General features: G+C 36.4%; 1 protein-coding gene across 1 annotated transcript in view; it reads right to left on the bottom strand.

Moving 5' to 3' along the window:
• Positions 1–3,563: 3,563 nt before the first annotated feature.
• Positions 3,564–16,990, bottom strand: part of CUL5 (cullin 5) — a 28,290-nt gene continuing 14,863 nt past the window's right edge. The window contains exons 8-19 of the mRNA XM_058824818.1: positions 16,730–16,823; positions 13,423–13,553; positions 12,555–12,662; positions 11,901–11,965; positions 9,745–9,877; positions 9,072–9,203; positions 8,336–8,459; positions 7,416–7,591; positions 7,136–7,297; positions 6,351–6,469; positions 4,998–5,121; positions 3,564–3,885 (exon numbers count right to left, since the gene is read on the bottom strand). Coding sequence (XP_058680801.1) covers positions 3,691–3,885; positions 4,998–5,121; positions 6,351–6,469; positions 7,136–7,297; positions 7,416–7,591; positions 8,336–8,459; positions 9,072–9,203; positions 9,745–9,877; positions 11,901–11,965; positions 12,555–12,662; positions 13,423–13,553; positions 16,730–16,823 — 1,563 coding nt within the window. The 3' untranslated portion in view covers positions 3,564–3,690. The remainder of the gene's footprint in view (positions 3,886–4,997; positions 5,122–6,350; positions 6,470–7,135; positions 7,298–7,415; positions 7,592–8,335; positions 8,460–9,071; positions 9,204–9,744; positions 9,878–11,900; positions 11,966–12,554; positions 12,663–13,422; positions 13,554–16,729; positions 16,824–16,990) is intronic.

Below are 16,990 nucleotides of genomic sequence, written 5' to 3'. Positions count from 1 at the left end.
GAAAGACTACAGCTCATCTTTTAATAGAATTCAGAAGACTAAATAGCTCTACATATAATCTTACATTCGTAAAAATTTTTACCAAGAAAAGAATTTCAAGTCTCCACTTTTGTTTTTTAATTACTCTGATCATAACATCTGCTGGGACTTGAAGTCAGGCAAATTTCATACATACAGTGGCAATTTTAGGAGCAGCACCTGAATTCAACTTAAAAATTTTGTAGGGTGAGACACCAAAATACCTTGCTAAATGAGTAGTCTTTTAAATTACATTTTTATTTTGCAAGAAAATAAATTATACAACTTAAAAAATAAAATTCAAAAATTAAGCAGTACATCAAAATAGTTCAGCTGGACTGCCATACAGAAACTACCACCATTCAAAATTGTACAGCATTATTATCTTGGTAGTGGCACACATTCAAAATTGTAAATACCATACGGAGATAGTTATTACAACTCAGGAACCCGAGTTTGCTCAACACTCCAGACTACATATAGTGTATATGACAGGAAAGCTTTCATGTATTGTTTATTTCACAAATATGACCTTAAAGAATTACAAAGATAGCATCCCAGTCATTTAGATGAAAATAGAAAACAGTTTGAGATAGCAAATCTTTCTGTAAAACTATCAAATCTTTTTGCCAATTGTATTTTTAAAATTTGCACTTTACAGGACAATGGCATCCCAATGCAGATAAATGCAAGATGTGAACATTCAGAACATTTATATTAATTTTAAAAAGATGAAAATGAGAAAGTCACACTGTCATTTGGAAATGTAACTGCATTACAGTCATAACGAAAAATAAATGAGTAAAAGTAGGAGCTAGGGACACCAACTGTGGAAAGAGGAAAATGGAAGACTTCAGAATTGAAACTGAGATTATCATCAAGTTGTTGGGACAGAGAAAGATTTAACAGTATTTCTTAATTAAACCCATTATGAGCGATTTCCCCCCGCCCCTTCTATACCAGATTTCATTCCTTAGCTATTCACCGTGGCAGTGTGTGTGGCAACATGTTTTTCAGATGCAGCACCTCCTTAAGCTAGGTCTTTGGACATATATATTCTTAGCTAAAAATTGCAGCCTTAAAAGTGCATTGTTGCCATATTGCAAGTGAAGAACAGTTTTCATTTAGATCTGAACTCTACCCTCCCCAAAAGAACAGCTTACCCCAGGTATCTCCCTGTGCCCCAGGTAATACTAGTTTTAAGTGCATATTGATGAAGTGACCTGATGAAGGATGCTAAACGTGATTCTGCATCTTTAACAAATTTGCTGGTGTCTGTCTTAGATTTCATTAAAAACCCGACATCCATTTCTGGTATATATTTCAAGAAAAAATGACCACGTCATAGGCACATTACCAACTGTATTTCCATCCCAGGTTTTCAGAAATGTATAGGTAACAATCAGGTTGTATTGTATTTATTAGTTGAGGGAATGTGTAGCTCCTTAGCTTTTAGCAAGCTTTTCCTTTCTGCATACATTCCAGATTCCTAAAGAGTTTGTATCTGTCTTAAACTTCTCTCTCAAATTTAACCAATGGCTTCAAAATTAGCATTATCCCCTTGGCAGCTCTTTCCATGTGACCATTTCACACCTTGCTTCTCTGGTTAGGGTTGGAATTTTTCATGTTGAAGAGTGTGCTCAGACTGTCATGTTCTCCCCGTTATCCCAAGTAAACATTTATTACTTTAAAGTTACAAAGACTGAAAGTCTTGCAGCACAAAGTGTTTTATTAGAATTTTGTTTTCTAATGTTCAAATAGTTTCATTGGTTAACTACACAGAGCACCACTTCCTTTTGATTCTGAATTGCAACACCACAGGGCCAACATAAAAGATGAAATATTTTTAAACAGCATCTACTTTTGAGTGTCAATAGAGGCATGGAACACAAGCTATAGGATTTCAATCAATTGTAATTGGCCAGGCCTTGATTTCTCAATCTCTTGTCATGAAACCCTCACTACCAAAAACTTCTTACTCAAACAGATGTCCAAATACACTGTTCTCAGGCAGTCACACTGGCATTTACATTAGTAACAGAGCACACAGCCTGCTTAAGGGTGCCAACAGCCATTCTTGGAGAGTTGCTTTTAAACCACTCCTCCTGCATACTTTACTGTAACCATGTGAAAGTAAAACTCCTCCTCTTACTTACTGGAAGGCTTTCTTTTTTGACTAAAGTTAATTTTATCCTCTTCCCCATTTCATCATCAAAGATGAGGCCTTTAGATGTCATAGTTCAACTGGTTAATTAAAAAATAACTTCACACACTTGTAATTTATAGAAGAAATATTCATACAGAACTGAATAAAGCGCAACTTACCTTTGTCCTAAGACAGGCACTCTGCTCCTATGACTCATGGAATCGCTCCAGTACGTGCTGGGACATTTCAGAACAGCAGAGAGTAGGGCAGTGCCAAATGACTATCTCAGATGATTGAGAATGGAAGAGGTAACATTAAGAAGTTGAGATTCCTGGTGTGTGTTTGGCACTCTCTCTACATACACTGAACAAGGTATTTTTCCTTAGCGTTTTATCATTTTCATTAGAAGAGTACTTCCTACCCTACCAGATACCAAATGGAAAGCAGAGGGTTTGTTTTTCATATAAAGATGTTGACTAGTCCAATTGGATTAACCTTGCATGTATATAAAAGTTACCACTGAGGAAATAGTACAGGGATCTTCAAGTGTTATTCTCTTTCTGCGGGAGTTGTGCATAAATTACTCTTTAATGCATCCTGATATATGAAGACATACTGAAATATTTGGAATATAAATATTAAATGTACAAGGAAATACACTTAATATTTCTGTTCCTATAGCAGACCCACCCAAGAAAACTGCTTTTAGAGTCAAGTATCATTCAAGAAACTTTTACCTTGTCAAAAAGGATTGTAGCAAATCACCCATCCAAATTAAGGTAACAACATATCCACTTGTTTACAGGAAACAATTTAAAAACAATGACCTCTTGTTTAGGGAAAAATATCACCGATGACTTGGAATTACTTTTGTGTCACTTAATATGTTAATTATTAAAATCCAGTTACTAGATTGAAGCACTGCTCTAGCAAACAGGTTTTAACTGTAACAAATACGGATCAGTTGTGACGCATGTGTTTGTGTCTCTCAAATGTTATTACATTAAAAGGATCAGAGATGGACAGTACATTACTCTGTTGATCCAAAACACAAAAGTGAAAGTGCTACTTCTAGTCCTAATTGCATTAAAAAAAAAAAACAAACCAACAACCCAAAAATCAAAACCAAACAAAACAAAAAACAAACCCAAAACAAAACTAATAGCAGTTCCTCAGTGCATGAATATTTGAATATTTTTTCCTTGTGCAAGTACTGGTCATCTAAAAACCCAAACCTGTATTCTTCCTGGTGGGTGTAAATCAAATCTACTTTAAAAAGTTCACAATGGGCTCTTCATGAATGCAAGTTTCCCACAAAACAGCATGCTGTTAAAAGTGTGCAACATGAAGGGAATGCCATCATGCTAGCTGAATGAGATTGGCAAAATATAGTCCTCTGTAAGGTAAGGCAGGGATTTTAATATGTAACGAAAATCAAAACAAGTCCTTCTGCAGCACAAACTGTTGCAGCTGTCTGTCCAAGCACCCTTCCATTGATGTTCTCAGCATCCCGCAGAGTCCTCCAATTATGCCATGTATATAAAGGTGTTGATATCCGACTCATCTCTTCTGATATATTTGTGCTCTATAAGCCATTCAATTTGCTCTTTTATCATTTTCTTTTGTGGCAAGAACATGTTTTTCAATATTTCTACCAGTTCAGTCTGAAGCTGGGCATTAGTAATTTTCTTGCGCATCTTCATTATTTGGATGATAGCCTCCTAGTGGGGCACAAGAAAAAAAAATTAAATACCTGGGTGAAGTGACAAAATGAACACAGCATTAATAGGAGGCTCCTGGTAAGGAAAGACAGCAAGGAAATCTGTATTTTTCCTTAGAAATCAGAAATACACCGCATTTTTTTAGCCTGTATAGAACTGCTTTTACAAAGAAGCTGATAAAGGAAAAGAATGAAGCACTGGCAAGATGAAAGAGATGTAAGACAATTCCAGTCAAAGGAGCAGTTAAATCCTTTATCTAGAGTGTGAATTACTCACTAAAACCAAATGTTAACTCACACCCTGAGCAGAAGTTGCAATTCACTAGGTGACTCGTGATATACCTTGTTAACATTTCATTCATTTCCTAAGTACAACCAGGCATTAACCCTGCTGCTGCCAGAATGGTTACATCGTGTTACATGAGGTGGTACAACCCACAATGCGCATGGCCTGCAATCCAGCCTGACTGACAGAACAGACCTGAAACTTGAAGGCAAAATTAGACTCCATTGTATGTAATGATTCCTGATGCCTGAAAAAATTCAGGCTTTTTTAAAATTGTCAGCTCAAAAGATTTGGCATGAGTAGCTGACTATCAACCACAGAGCAGGAAGCTGCAGTTTGTACAGCTAAGATGCACTTTTCAACTTCTCCTCTAAGGAGAAGTCATAGTACTGTACTACAGCATGATTCCACCTCCAAGATTATTCTTTTCATACAGATCAAAGAGATCTCAAGATCAGCAATGCTGTTTATTCATGGTGGTGGCCAGTGTCAGTCAACTTGGCCAATCTGCTGCTGTCACCCACCCCACACTGTATGCCTTCACCACTTGTGTAACATCTGCTTTGTCCTCTTTGAAGATGATGACCTGGTACCTCAGAACAGGAGGCTGATAGCTGTTAAGTGCATGAACACACATGCAGAATCAGGTATTCACAAGGATCTAGAGTCATACAGCAGAAGTGACTTCCAGTGGCATTTAAAGGCACCCATTTCATACATCAACATCCAATGGTGGGCAGCATGTAATGATAATACAACAAATTACAGTAACGACAATGCAACAAAAGAAATAGGGGAATTTTGTATTCCTCTGGCAGGTTACTTGCCTGGGTTCGCAATATTCTTAGCTGGACTATTCCTTCATTCTCCTCTTCCCGCATCCTCTCTGTAGTAAGTTGCAATCGACCAATCAAATTTATCTTGCCCCTTTTCTGAACTTTAGCGTTTTTTCTGAAAAAAGTTGTATTGCATGAAAGTGAGCAAAAAAAAACATACAAACCCCAACACTTTCAATCATAGAATTCCTGTTAAACTTAAACTACAGCAGCAACAAGTACCATGACAGATCAGATATTTATAGGTTATTAGCATTGCAGCAGCGAGAGAGCTGATAGATCAAAACTCAATGCCAATGTCTCTGCACAATGAAATCTAAATAATGCTAGCTGAAACCACAGAACTTCAGAAAAATATATTTCAATTTAATTACATAAATGTAGAGTTTTTGGAGGAAGGTTTTACAACAAAGTTCAGGAAATACTGATAGTTAATATTCCATCAAAGAACTGTCTGGGACAAAACCCAGCTATTGCAACAAAGAAAGGTGATGACATTCTTCAGTGGTGACCCACAAACTTTCTCTACAGCCTGTGTCTTCTGTCATGTCCTATCATCATTTCCCAAAGTTCAGAATCCTGATGACAGGAATAAGCATTATGGTCCTGGGCAACAAACTAAGCCCCAGGAAAGCAGATTCGTCACTTATCTCTTTCTCGACAGATCCAGATGTCCAGCTGCTGCTGAGAATGAGGCACAGAATCTGAGGTTCCTAGCAAGGAGCCAGTTCTCATCATAGACATTGAGAATGGAGGCAAGCATAAGCAAGTAAACCACATTGAACGTCGTATGTATCACTTAGACATTCTCTCTTTGTATTATCTTGTGCTCAAAGGATTTCAAAGCACCAATAAAAGAGCACTGCAATTCTCACAGAAATAAAGACACTCCTCTCTGGGGAGAGCCACACCAAAAATCCTGGCTCTTGACAGCACACTACATCATTAAGCAGCTTCACTTCCTTTTTGTTAACTTATCATTGTTTCTGAACTTGTGTGTGTGTATGATAATCAATACAGCACTACTGCTGTGATTAGAGGCTGTCTTTCATGAAATTTTATGGACTTACTCCTAACTGGAACATAGCAAAGCCTCTAATTTTGCACTTCATCCCTAAGTGTGTAAGAAATTTAATTTCACAAAAATTAGAATTATAGAAACATTTGTTTGAAGGGGCTGCTGGAGGTGATCAATCAACTACTTGAAGCAAAACTATTGCCAAAATAAGTGAGTGCAGGGCAGCAAAGCATGTGTCTAGGTTCAAGAGCAAAGGTTAAGTTAAAGTGAATTCCTTTAGTTATAAAACAGTACATTGTTATTTTACTTTTCAAACATCATCTTACATTAAACTGAACTCCTGGTTCACCGAGAAGAGGGTTCCTTCTGTAAAGTCTTTGGGTGAATTGACTTGAGGTTCATATAATAAAACCTGACGTTTCAGCTTTGGAAATGCTACAAGAGACTACAGAGAAAAGGGAAGGGGGAGAAAGAATGAAAATAAAACACCAGACTTTCTAAATGGAAACAACTACTTTCTATAACCATAATTCACTACAATACTGACTGTAGTGAGGGAACCACATAGCCTTGTTTGGAACTAGTAATATCAGAGCGGGGACATGGTTTACCAAATCTCCTTCTGAAATGGGTTAGTATAAGCAAAATCATACAAAGTAGAAAAACACACAAACTCATGGCTACAGAAGTGGTGTCAAGTCTGACTTACGTGATTTCTCTCTTTATTCATGAGCTAAATAATTAGTAGTATGCTAAAGCAAACACTGAAGTTATTTCTAAGGAACATTTACCAGGTGTCACTAATTTCCTAGAGTTAGACCAAACCTACTTGACAATACACAATTGTAACTTTCTGCTTTAGACAGCATATGGTCAAAAAATTCTTGCAGTTTCCCAAAGTTTGTGAAGTAACACTGGGTAGAGAGAACATGTCAATGTAAAGGCTGTGTGTGTCCAGCAGCAGTGCAAGGAGCCAGCACTACAAGTGATTAATTACCAAGAAAGGCGTTCACATTTTAAAGTGTTATCAGGCAGTGCTTTAAAAATACTAATCCAGTATTTCAGAGTACAAAAATCAAGAAGCAATCTGTTTCAAGAGAAAGGGATATACCCATAAAGTCCTCCTAAGTTCTGCATCAGGGAGCTCAGTTGCCAGTTTAAGATTTTCAAAGCTGATCTTCTCTCTGGGTCTTTGGTTCCACGCAAACAGCACAGCCAGCTGAAATGTTGTAACCTCCAAGTCATACTGGCCAACCTCGTTCTTAAATGTTATCTGTGAAGAGGATGAACATTTTACTTATAAGCCTGTCTGAATCACAAGCTTTCTTACTGTCATAAATACACAGAGAGTGCAGTCATTAAGACTGATACAATGAAAACTACACACTTACAATTCCATTTGACATGAGGTGGTGCCAGTGGAGTTTTCTACCACTGTGATTCTTTTTATAAAATTCTTCGACCTCTGGGATGAGATCTTCTAATTCCGTGGGCAGCGAGACAAACACCTTTTCAGAACTTCGGGACCAGGCACCAGCATTTAAAATTTTAATATTCACAGAGTCAGCTGTAAGATGATATTGGATGATATGAATCTCCACGAATAACAGATAGATATACCAAAATGTTTTGGGTTTTTTTCCTACTCTCAACACAATTATGAAGGATTGAATTTTCAGAAAGTTGCAGGGTGTCTACCCACTGAAACATTAAGGCACTCTATGCACCACTGGCTTTCTGCCAGCAGCACTGATCAAAACCTGTTTTTATCTCTTGCTGCTGCAGAGCTCCTTAAACACTGGTGCACCTTTACAGCTGATGCTTATAAGCACTATCAAGGGTTTTCAGCATGGCAGGTCCAATGCTTGATGTTCCTCAGCCTCTCTCATCAGTGAAACAATCTCAGAATGTGAGTTATGCTCTCCATAGCATGCATTCAGCTCTCCTGCTGGCAGATGAAGGAGGAGCACAGCATAGAGCACTAGAAGAATGATGAGGGCATAAAAGGAGGTAGTTCAGGCATTCACCTGGCTGATGCCAATTCAAGCCCCTGCTTGCAATTTGTCTACAAGCGAAGGCAATCTTTATCTATGAGGCTGCTGACAAAAAAACCCAAAACAACTCACAGAGTGATACAGCTCTAGTATCAACTGCAGGAGAACGCAGGGTCTACAGACAATTCCAATCTAGGGGCAACAGAGCCATGGAGACTGTGTTCAACCCGCAGTTGACATTATTTTTAACCTAAGATTTAACTGAGCTATTTTTCACTAAGAGAAATAAAAAGTAGCAAATAATTTGAAAACAATACCTGGTAAAGCAAGCTTATTATTTTTGTGCATTTCTTTGAAGGCCTGGTTCAAGTCTTCAGAGACTTTGATATCCTGGAACATTCTAGCCAGCTTGTTTACATAGTCTGCTGGCATTCCCACTTCCTACATAAACAGAACAGTAAATATGACACAGAAAACTATGAACAAAAATTTTATGTTTAAAATAATAAGCTCGAATAAATAAAAAGCATAAAGAAGTACACTGGTATCATCACTTTACAGTAATAGTGAATCTGCAATACAATATAAAGGGTTTTTTGCATAAATCATAAGTAGTTATCCCTTAAGGGCATATGGTGATTCTTTTAAAGAAATTCAAGTGCTGAAGAACATATGCATGCAATAAAGAATCCATGACTTCTGAAATTTGAAGGAATGTTTCAGGCATGCAAATAAAATTCAAAATTAGAATGCATCTCAAATTATTTACATAATTAAATAAGTACACTGCATTTTGCTTATATGGAATATATGAAACCTTTAGATAATTGTATGTGAAATACTTTAAAATCTGTCACTGGCACGACTAAAGAAGAGCCAAAGAGTTTTACTTCCACGAAGTACTGTGATAGAAGGGAAGTATTAAGATGCCCTGAGGGGCCTGCTATTAAAGATAAAACTCACCTAAGCAAGAAAGATATTTAAGTTCAAGAGTGGAATATTAACTAATCACAAGCATGAGACACAACCAAAGAGAGATGTGATGCTACTTACTCTGAGCCATTCCACCATATTCTCCTCAATTTCACTATCAGCTGATATATCTAATATCAGACGTCTCGTTAAGTGAGCTTTGTGATATCGCATGAAAACGTCTTTATTCTGTACATATTTAAGTACCAAAAGCTGTCAAAAACAGAGTTAAATATATTTATTTGCATTGTCAGCCAGACAAGTCTGAATGCTGATCTAATGGCGCTGCAGACTATGACTAGAGAAAGGCTACTTGACATTGCCTTAAGAGTAACTGTGTTAGCACTATCATAGGCATCAGCAATGAATGTTTCATAATATCACACCTTCAATTTCTTAATTTTTCAAACATCAAGAAATTATCTTAGATCAAAGAAGACATTGACACTGGTATGTGAAAATCCCCTGTATTATCTTCTAGACAAATATCAGTTATTGTAATATGTTACAGTCTCAGATAGGTGTTAATTTAATATACCAATTTTGTGAACCAACACAGAAGACATGAAACACCAAATGATTTACAATATTCAAACACACACACACACTTTATAACAAAATAAACTCTTTTCTCTACTATCACACCCCACACAACTGCTTTTGAAGATCAAGGCCTCAACCCACATAAGGAAATAAATTAAACCAAATAAATTCCTTCTTCAGAATAATTGTGAAATAAAAAGCAAAAACATACCACTTCTTTAAGCTTTGCTTCAATTTCTTCAGAGGTTAGTTTTTTGCTTAGTGGTGTTTTTCTTAGCAACATGTCACAGTAATTAGCAAGAAGCTCAGGGCATTTGGATTCAGGCTGTGTTTTCAATCCAACACTAGATAAAAGAAGAACAGTATTTCTTCAAACCATACAGCATCCTGCTATTCTGGAGTAGTCACATTGTTAACAAGACAGACTGCTCTCTCCTGATCCCCTTGGCAAGGATCCTGGTGGTGAATTTATATCCTTGTTAAACTAATGAAAAATCAGGGATAACACCCTTTCTTCTTGAAAGAATAAATACTGCCAAACTTTTTGGCAGTTTCAGCTTCAGAAAGCTTCTATAGATTATTTTAATTAATTACAATTTTAGAACTGTAAAAATGAAGTATACAGGTGAAACTACAGTGTGAAACAACAAAATATTGTATGGAAAGAAATATTCCAGTAAAGAATTAACAAATGCTACAGTGAAATGTTTCACTCATCTCCTCAGTATGCTGTAATGAGTTCTCAAGAGCAGCCTCCTGCACCACACTTCACAGACTGCACAGACTCAACCCATCTAACACTTAGTAACAGGATAAAGTTATTTCATCACAGCTATAAAGGATGGACTAACAGCTAGGAGATTAAATGCAGACTAAAGTTGAACAAGATGCCACAGAAGACAGATTGTGGTTCTTCAAAATTCATCAAGCACAGGTCATGCTCCAAACCTGTGTCTAGACTGGTGAATAAAACCAAATGGCAAGGACCAATCCCTATTCCTAGAGTCAGATGGCACCAACCTGACTGCTACTTAAGGGCCCACAGCAAGTTCAAGAATCCATTTTTCTTGCTCATTATTTCAGCCTCTCATCAATTAGTATAGACACAGCTAACACTCTTCAGACAACTTGCCCTTCTTTCAAATTCATGAAGCAGCTTGCAGGCTAATGTCTTCTGCCCTCCTAAAGACCATTTGAAGTACAAGCAGATCACAAGTCTTTTCGCTGTTACAGAAAACTAAGGAAGATGAAGTTTCATTTTGCTCAAACCAGGCTGCATATCTAGACAACTTCAAAGTGCTTAGGAAGAAGAATGCTGAACAGAAGATCATCACAATTACAGTGGTTTCTAAGAAACCACAGGCTGGGTTCACTTTAGGAGTGAAACAGTTTGAACCAGGTATCAATTGGGATGGTCTGAGAGGAAAGGAAACTATTAGAAGATACCTAAGAAACTCCTCTACCTTACCTACATCTATGCAAAGTATACAAAGCAGGGATCTAGTCTTTTGTGACAGCATTCCTCCAATAAATACAAGGAGAAAGACTAATCTCTATTCTGGCTTGCCATTATCCAAAACCAAACCCAAAATATGAACCAAGACGTTGGACAGATATTTATAACCATCCACCCCTAACTAAAAGCAACTGGAAAGGGAAGCTGGCAGCCCAGCTACAAAAGCTTTGTTTCCATAGTAAATCAGACGACAAACTATATATAAGCCATCCCAAGCACCTAAATAAACACAAGTTCCTACTCAAGTGGCACATCACACGGTAAATATTAACAATCAATAACTGACTGCTACCTTCTCTTGGCTGAGTTAGCAGAGCAGGCTCTGTAAGCATGGTCCTTCTTCTTGAGTCACGCAGGTCTGCCTAATCTACTGGAAGTTGTTTAAACTAACCTGGTTAATCCTGCACTGAAACAAAAATGCAACAGCTGGACAGGTCACACTCACAACTGGCACAAGAGGAGGTGGAAAACAGCTTGTGGATGGATACACCTTAATCAGCCACAGTTATTCCCAAGATTACTGCCTCATTTTTCCCCAGGACCTTTGCTGAAGTTGTGGCAGAGTTATAGAGCTGAGGCTTTTGAAATTAATAATCCAGGAAACCATTATGAACTTCAGCTAACAAACTGACTCATAGTGTAAAAGAACAGATCCCCAAATACTACAAATAAATTTAAGTTGAACCAGGCTGCTATTCACTGATCCGCTTCCACACAGAGAGAGTCTTACCAGAGGTCAATAAGCAATCTGAAATTCTATAATGCAAATAACACAAAGCCCTTTTAAAAACAGCATTACTTTTTGAAGAGACATTTTAAAAACCTTGATTCACATAAAGTTTACGGCTTACCCCTTTTGCTTCAATGGCAATTCAAGTTTAAATATTGTAGCATCATTCACAACTGCTTTGTATGCCTGAAAAATAATTAGATTATTGGTGCTTCACTCCATTTCTGATATGAATTGCAAAAGTTTTCTCTCTTTTTACACTACTGTAACATGGAATTAATTCAAATTTTTTTATTAGCCCAAAGTTTGCAGATTCTATTTTCAGTTTGAGAGTTCAAATTCTATGACTCAATTTCCCAATAAACTGCGAATGTTTATTGGGATGTTTTCCTCTTTTCCACTAACATACTAGTTTCCTTTAAACAACAACTTAGCAAGGGATTACATGGAGCATGTTGCACATCTGAAGTCATGACACAAATACAAAGTAAATTCCAAACGCAAATTATTGCTGAATTGGACATCACAGTTCTCAATACAAAGATCATCTTCTGATGTGCTCTACACCATTACAAAGCTGAAGATATGCAACTTTATGCAGCTGTAACAGAAATTGAAAGCTCCTAAGTTGGTAGTAAGTTTCATCAATATTTTAGTTTGCACATTTAATAGAGCTTCTAAATTTAACAGTGAATGCACACAAGCGTTTTGGAGACATCATAACATAAATTGCAACAAGTCTTATAGTGAACAAAAGACCAGCAGAAACACATACCTTATCTCTGGCAGTAAGAAATCTTGGATCATCTTGAAAAGCTTCTTTAACCAACTTGCTAAACCGATTAAATAGCGTGAGCAATTGCTCTACATACTTCTCAGAATCCTAAAGAGGCACAAATCAAATAAAAAACCAAGGCTCCACAGAATTCAGGGTGAGCATACATGTGATTTCCTAATCTGTAAAAATACTGTACCCTAAAAAACCTGCATACTGTGAATTTGTATTTTATCTTCAGTCTTTGGATTGAAGAGCTCTACAGCATGTAGGCTTAAAGACAGACTTTCAGGATAGTATTTCAAATATAGGAAAAAAAATTTTTAAACCCTAACTTTCTAATACTATACAGTAATGTTTTATTTTAAAGGACATTTTCAAGGATCAATAAAAGACAAATGCCACATTCTAACTGCTGCAGCCATCTAGGTCTCCTACACCCTATGGAAAAAAAGATGATAAAAAGCTGAAAAAGTACAGTGGAAAAAAAAACCCTATGATTTCCACACTGAACAACCACTCTTAGATTGAAAGCAAATGTCAAATTTCATCAAGAAGTTATAATTCTGGGAAAACTGATTAGGCTTTTAAAATTAAGATTCTAGCATAATTGTGTTGTATAAACAACCCATGCACTTAATTTATAACTTTTCTGCAAATTAGATTCACTTTCTAAAGCCACAACTGAAAACAAAAAATAAAAAGTTATCCTAAAGACATTTAAAACTTTCAGTGGACCAAAATTGGACCTCTAAACACAAATCTTAAAAATTATTTCCATTCATGTATTTGTCCCAAAAATAGAGAATATTTAACTTCTGGAAAGTTGTTTTCCTGTTGTTATTTTACTAAAATCCAATACACTTACAGTAGTAATAGTTTCAGCAGCTGCTACCATGTCTGCAAGTCCAGCACTAACAATATGTTCTTCCAAATCCTTCAGCATAGGCTCTATACCATTTGGAACTTTATCCATCAGTGAAAACATTAAATGCAACTCTGAAAGATACAAATACCAATGAAGCCACCAGTCAAAGACATCTATAAAACCCAAATATACTGTATTTCTCCTAGACATGTCTCAAGTGGAACATTAAATACATGAAGAATGAATAATCCAATTCATCTCTTAAAAGGAAAGATGTCTTGAGTACTGTTCTAATTCTGGTCCCACAAGAAGATTCTTTTGAAGGCAAAAAAAGGTATGTTTATTGCAATGTAATACTTGCTTATGCATATAGTATCTTATATAGTATGCTAATGCATACAGTATCACAAGCTTGAATAAGGCCCCCTAAAACCAATGCCAATTTGGATTAAGTCCAGGTTCTAACACATTGCCTTTAAATCCCTGGCAAGAATGTCTCTAATTTGGAAGCCTACAGAAGTTTATGCAAGAAACTGTATGGATTCAAGACATTTTTATATTTTAAACTAAAGCCAAACACACCTGTCTTTGTGTATGTTTCAATACCACTTACAATGCTTTGTTTTATAAAAGCTTGCAAAGTTCTGAAGTAACCAAAACTGACTAATGCAAACACTGAACTCTTCTTCTCAAAGAGTTTATTTAGTTTTTTGGAAAGTTACCAGTACAAAAACTTCAAAATGTGATGCTTTATTTGTCTACTTTTTTGTGAAGATATTTCAGTACTGCTTAAAAAAATAAAGAGGATATTGAAACATCAATAATCATCTTGACAGAGCTGTCCACAAAGAACACTGGGATTATTAAGGTCACCAGGTTGTAGTAAAGAGACCACAGAGAATTGAACCCAGCTTGGCAAAGGACTTTGCTTCATGAAGTAGAACAAATGGACACTTTTTTTTTTTTTTGTCAGAAAACAAAATTTATAGATTCACTTAGTTCCTTAATGTTATGTCTACTGTGAAAGTGGAAAAGTCAGAGGCCCTGCCTTTGCTTCCTTTTCTGCATTACTTTTGTCAGCAACAAACATCAAGATCCCATCACCAGTGAGGATGAAATATGCTACTATTATCTGCACCACAACAGCTGCTGCAGAAGCAAATAGAAAAGCATAGAGAAGAAAAGAAATCCTTTTAGAACACAACAAAGCAAATTAGAGAATGGAAACTACAAACAACATTGAATAAGAACTTGCAGTGGTACTACAACTCATAATGGGGTGAATTCCAGGAACCAGAAAAAATGTAGTTGGAGGCATTCTCAGTGCAATTTAGATCTGCTATAACAAATGGCACTGTTTTACATACAAAAAGTCCAAAAAGCTCAACTTTTACTGGATCTTTTAATCTAGGCTTTTAAAAAGAGTGAGAGGGAGGAAAAGATGGCAGAAAAAGAGAAACAAAAATATATGTTAAAGGGCTCTACATCTGTTTCTGTACAGTAGTGATGCCATAAATATTAAAAAAATCAGTGGTTTCTCTTAAGAATCAGTAGCAGACTCCAGCATCTCTAAGACTGCAGAATCCAAAAACCTATAAATTCTTCAAAGACAGATTTCAAAGTAACAAAACAAAAAGGAGTATTTTACTGGAACTTCTCTTAGAATATATTATGACACTGAAGAGTAAAGAAATCAATGCAGTAGCTGTAGGGGCACTTTAGGTCTGCTTTCATTCTGTATTCATGAAAGCCAAGCATACTTTTCATTTCTGTTGCACTTCAGGAATAAAATTTAGGCCTCACTTCCCCAGTACTATAGGCAAACAAAACCACAGAAAGTCAGTTCTGAAGTGTTTGCAAGCTATGACATTTTTGATAGAGTTTAGTTGAAAAATATTATTCCTAACATAATAAGAGTATGTGCACAGCTCATAACCAAAAATCCCCACCAAAACAGCCCTTTTTTGTCAGTGCTGTTTAAGAAAGAAAACATCACTGAACTCTTTGGGGCAGATAATATCAGCAAGTCAGATGAGTAAGCAAAGCAAAGTAGAGCAGAGGACACTATCAGATGTATCCATTCCTATGCATAGCTCCAGTCTTTAATTATGTTTTAGCCATCTGCACCTGCACCCTTCATTGAAGCATTTGAAGCAGTTCTTACAGACTGAGCAGAAGTGCCTGCAAGCACAGGACAGACACAGCCACAAGAGAGGGCTCTGGGAATAGCTCAACAGGTTTCTAAAGAAAGGTCCTTGGGCAGATGAACCCTTCTGAAGCTCTGTGTTTACATAAGCCTCCTGCATTCCCCCAAAGGCTGTAACATATACTCATAAGAAGTTTCACTGCTTTCTACATTTAGCTCTGGGCAATTGCCAGAAATCATGCTGCTAGATGAACAGATCAGTATGACATAGTTTTGAGGTCAAATATTTTCTTAAATGCTGGCTTTAGAAGTATTTTCTGTAATGTTCTAAGTCATAAAACAGTTTTCTTATTTCAATAGAAATGAAAACCTCTGAAGACATTAGTAAATATTCCCTGGCTGCAGGATACCAAGACCTCAAACAAAAATTAACCTGTGATTTCAGTTTGGTTTCTTTTTTTCATTTTTCCTACCTGAATTACAACATTTTAATGACATATTTAGTTTGTTTTATCATAGTAACTTCTCAAATTCTGGCAGCAGAGTTAAAAAAATCTTCTGGAAACTTTCAAGAGGCATGCAGAGCTAACTTTCAATACTCACACTGATATATTTGCCATAAACCCCCATGAACAGCTTGCAAAGATTTTGTTCATTTGACCTACAGGTCCTGCATCAATAATCAGAATAAGAAAATTTTCTCTCTGCCTTTTAGAAAAAAAATCTTTTATAAAGAGATGTTTCACTTTTTTCCCAGGTGTAAAGAGGTAATGGGGTGAAATAAAGAGGAAATGCTTGTATCTGAGTACTCAAAGACAAAGTGAAGACATATGGAGCATTTACCAGAGTTGATCAATATAATGCCAGTAAGTGTAGGAAAAAATAGAGAAAAAAGAGCACAAAATATTTTCTTTGAAACAAGATTAGAGCTATTCACTCATTCAAATTAAAGTATTGTGTACATCAATTTCAAAAGTGATAGGAAAAAAATATGAATCAATGATGGTAATTTTTTGAGGGATTGTTCATGTGCAATAATATTTTTATATGAAGAACTACCACCATCTATTAAAAACAGTAATTTGATCTATCTACACACAAATCTATTTTTATGCAGTTCATGCAGGGTTCACCCTGCACTGCTCTTGAAGCTCCACTTACTTTCTGTTTCATTTCGTTTGATCATGCCTTGGCATTCAGCTAAAATAGTCTCTTTAAAAGATGTCACCAGGGCATTGACGCAGCACTCCATGAGCTGAAATACATTAAACACAGGATTAGCTCAAGCAGCCACCTGAACTGAAGTCTGATGTGTCTCCAGTTTGCCATGACACAAAAACCAACCTGTTCTCAACAACTAGCTCTACAAAACAATGAACTCATTCACTGATTCATAAAACTATGTGCAGTTTGAATAGAGTC

The sequence above is a fragment of the Ammospiza caudacuta genome, chromosome 2 (assembly GCF_027887145.1).
Source record: "Ammospiza caudacuta isolate bAmmCau1 chromosome 2, bAmmCau1.pri, whole genome shotgun sequence".
Classification (NCBI taxonomy): domain Eukaryota; kingdom Metazoa; phylum Chordata; class Aves; order Passeriformes; family Passerellidae; genus Ammospiza; species Ammospiza caudacuta.
This window is presented reverse-complemented; position numbering and strand designations above follow the sequence as displayed.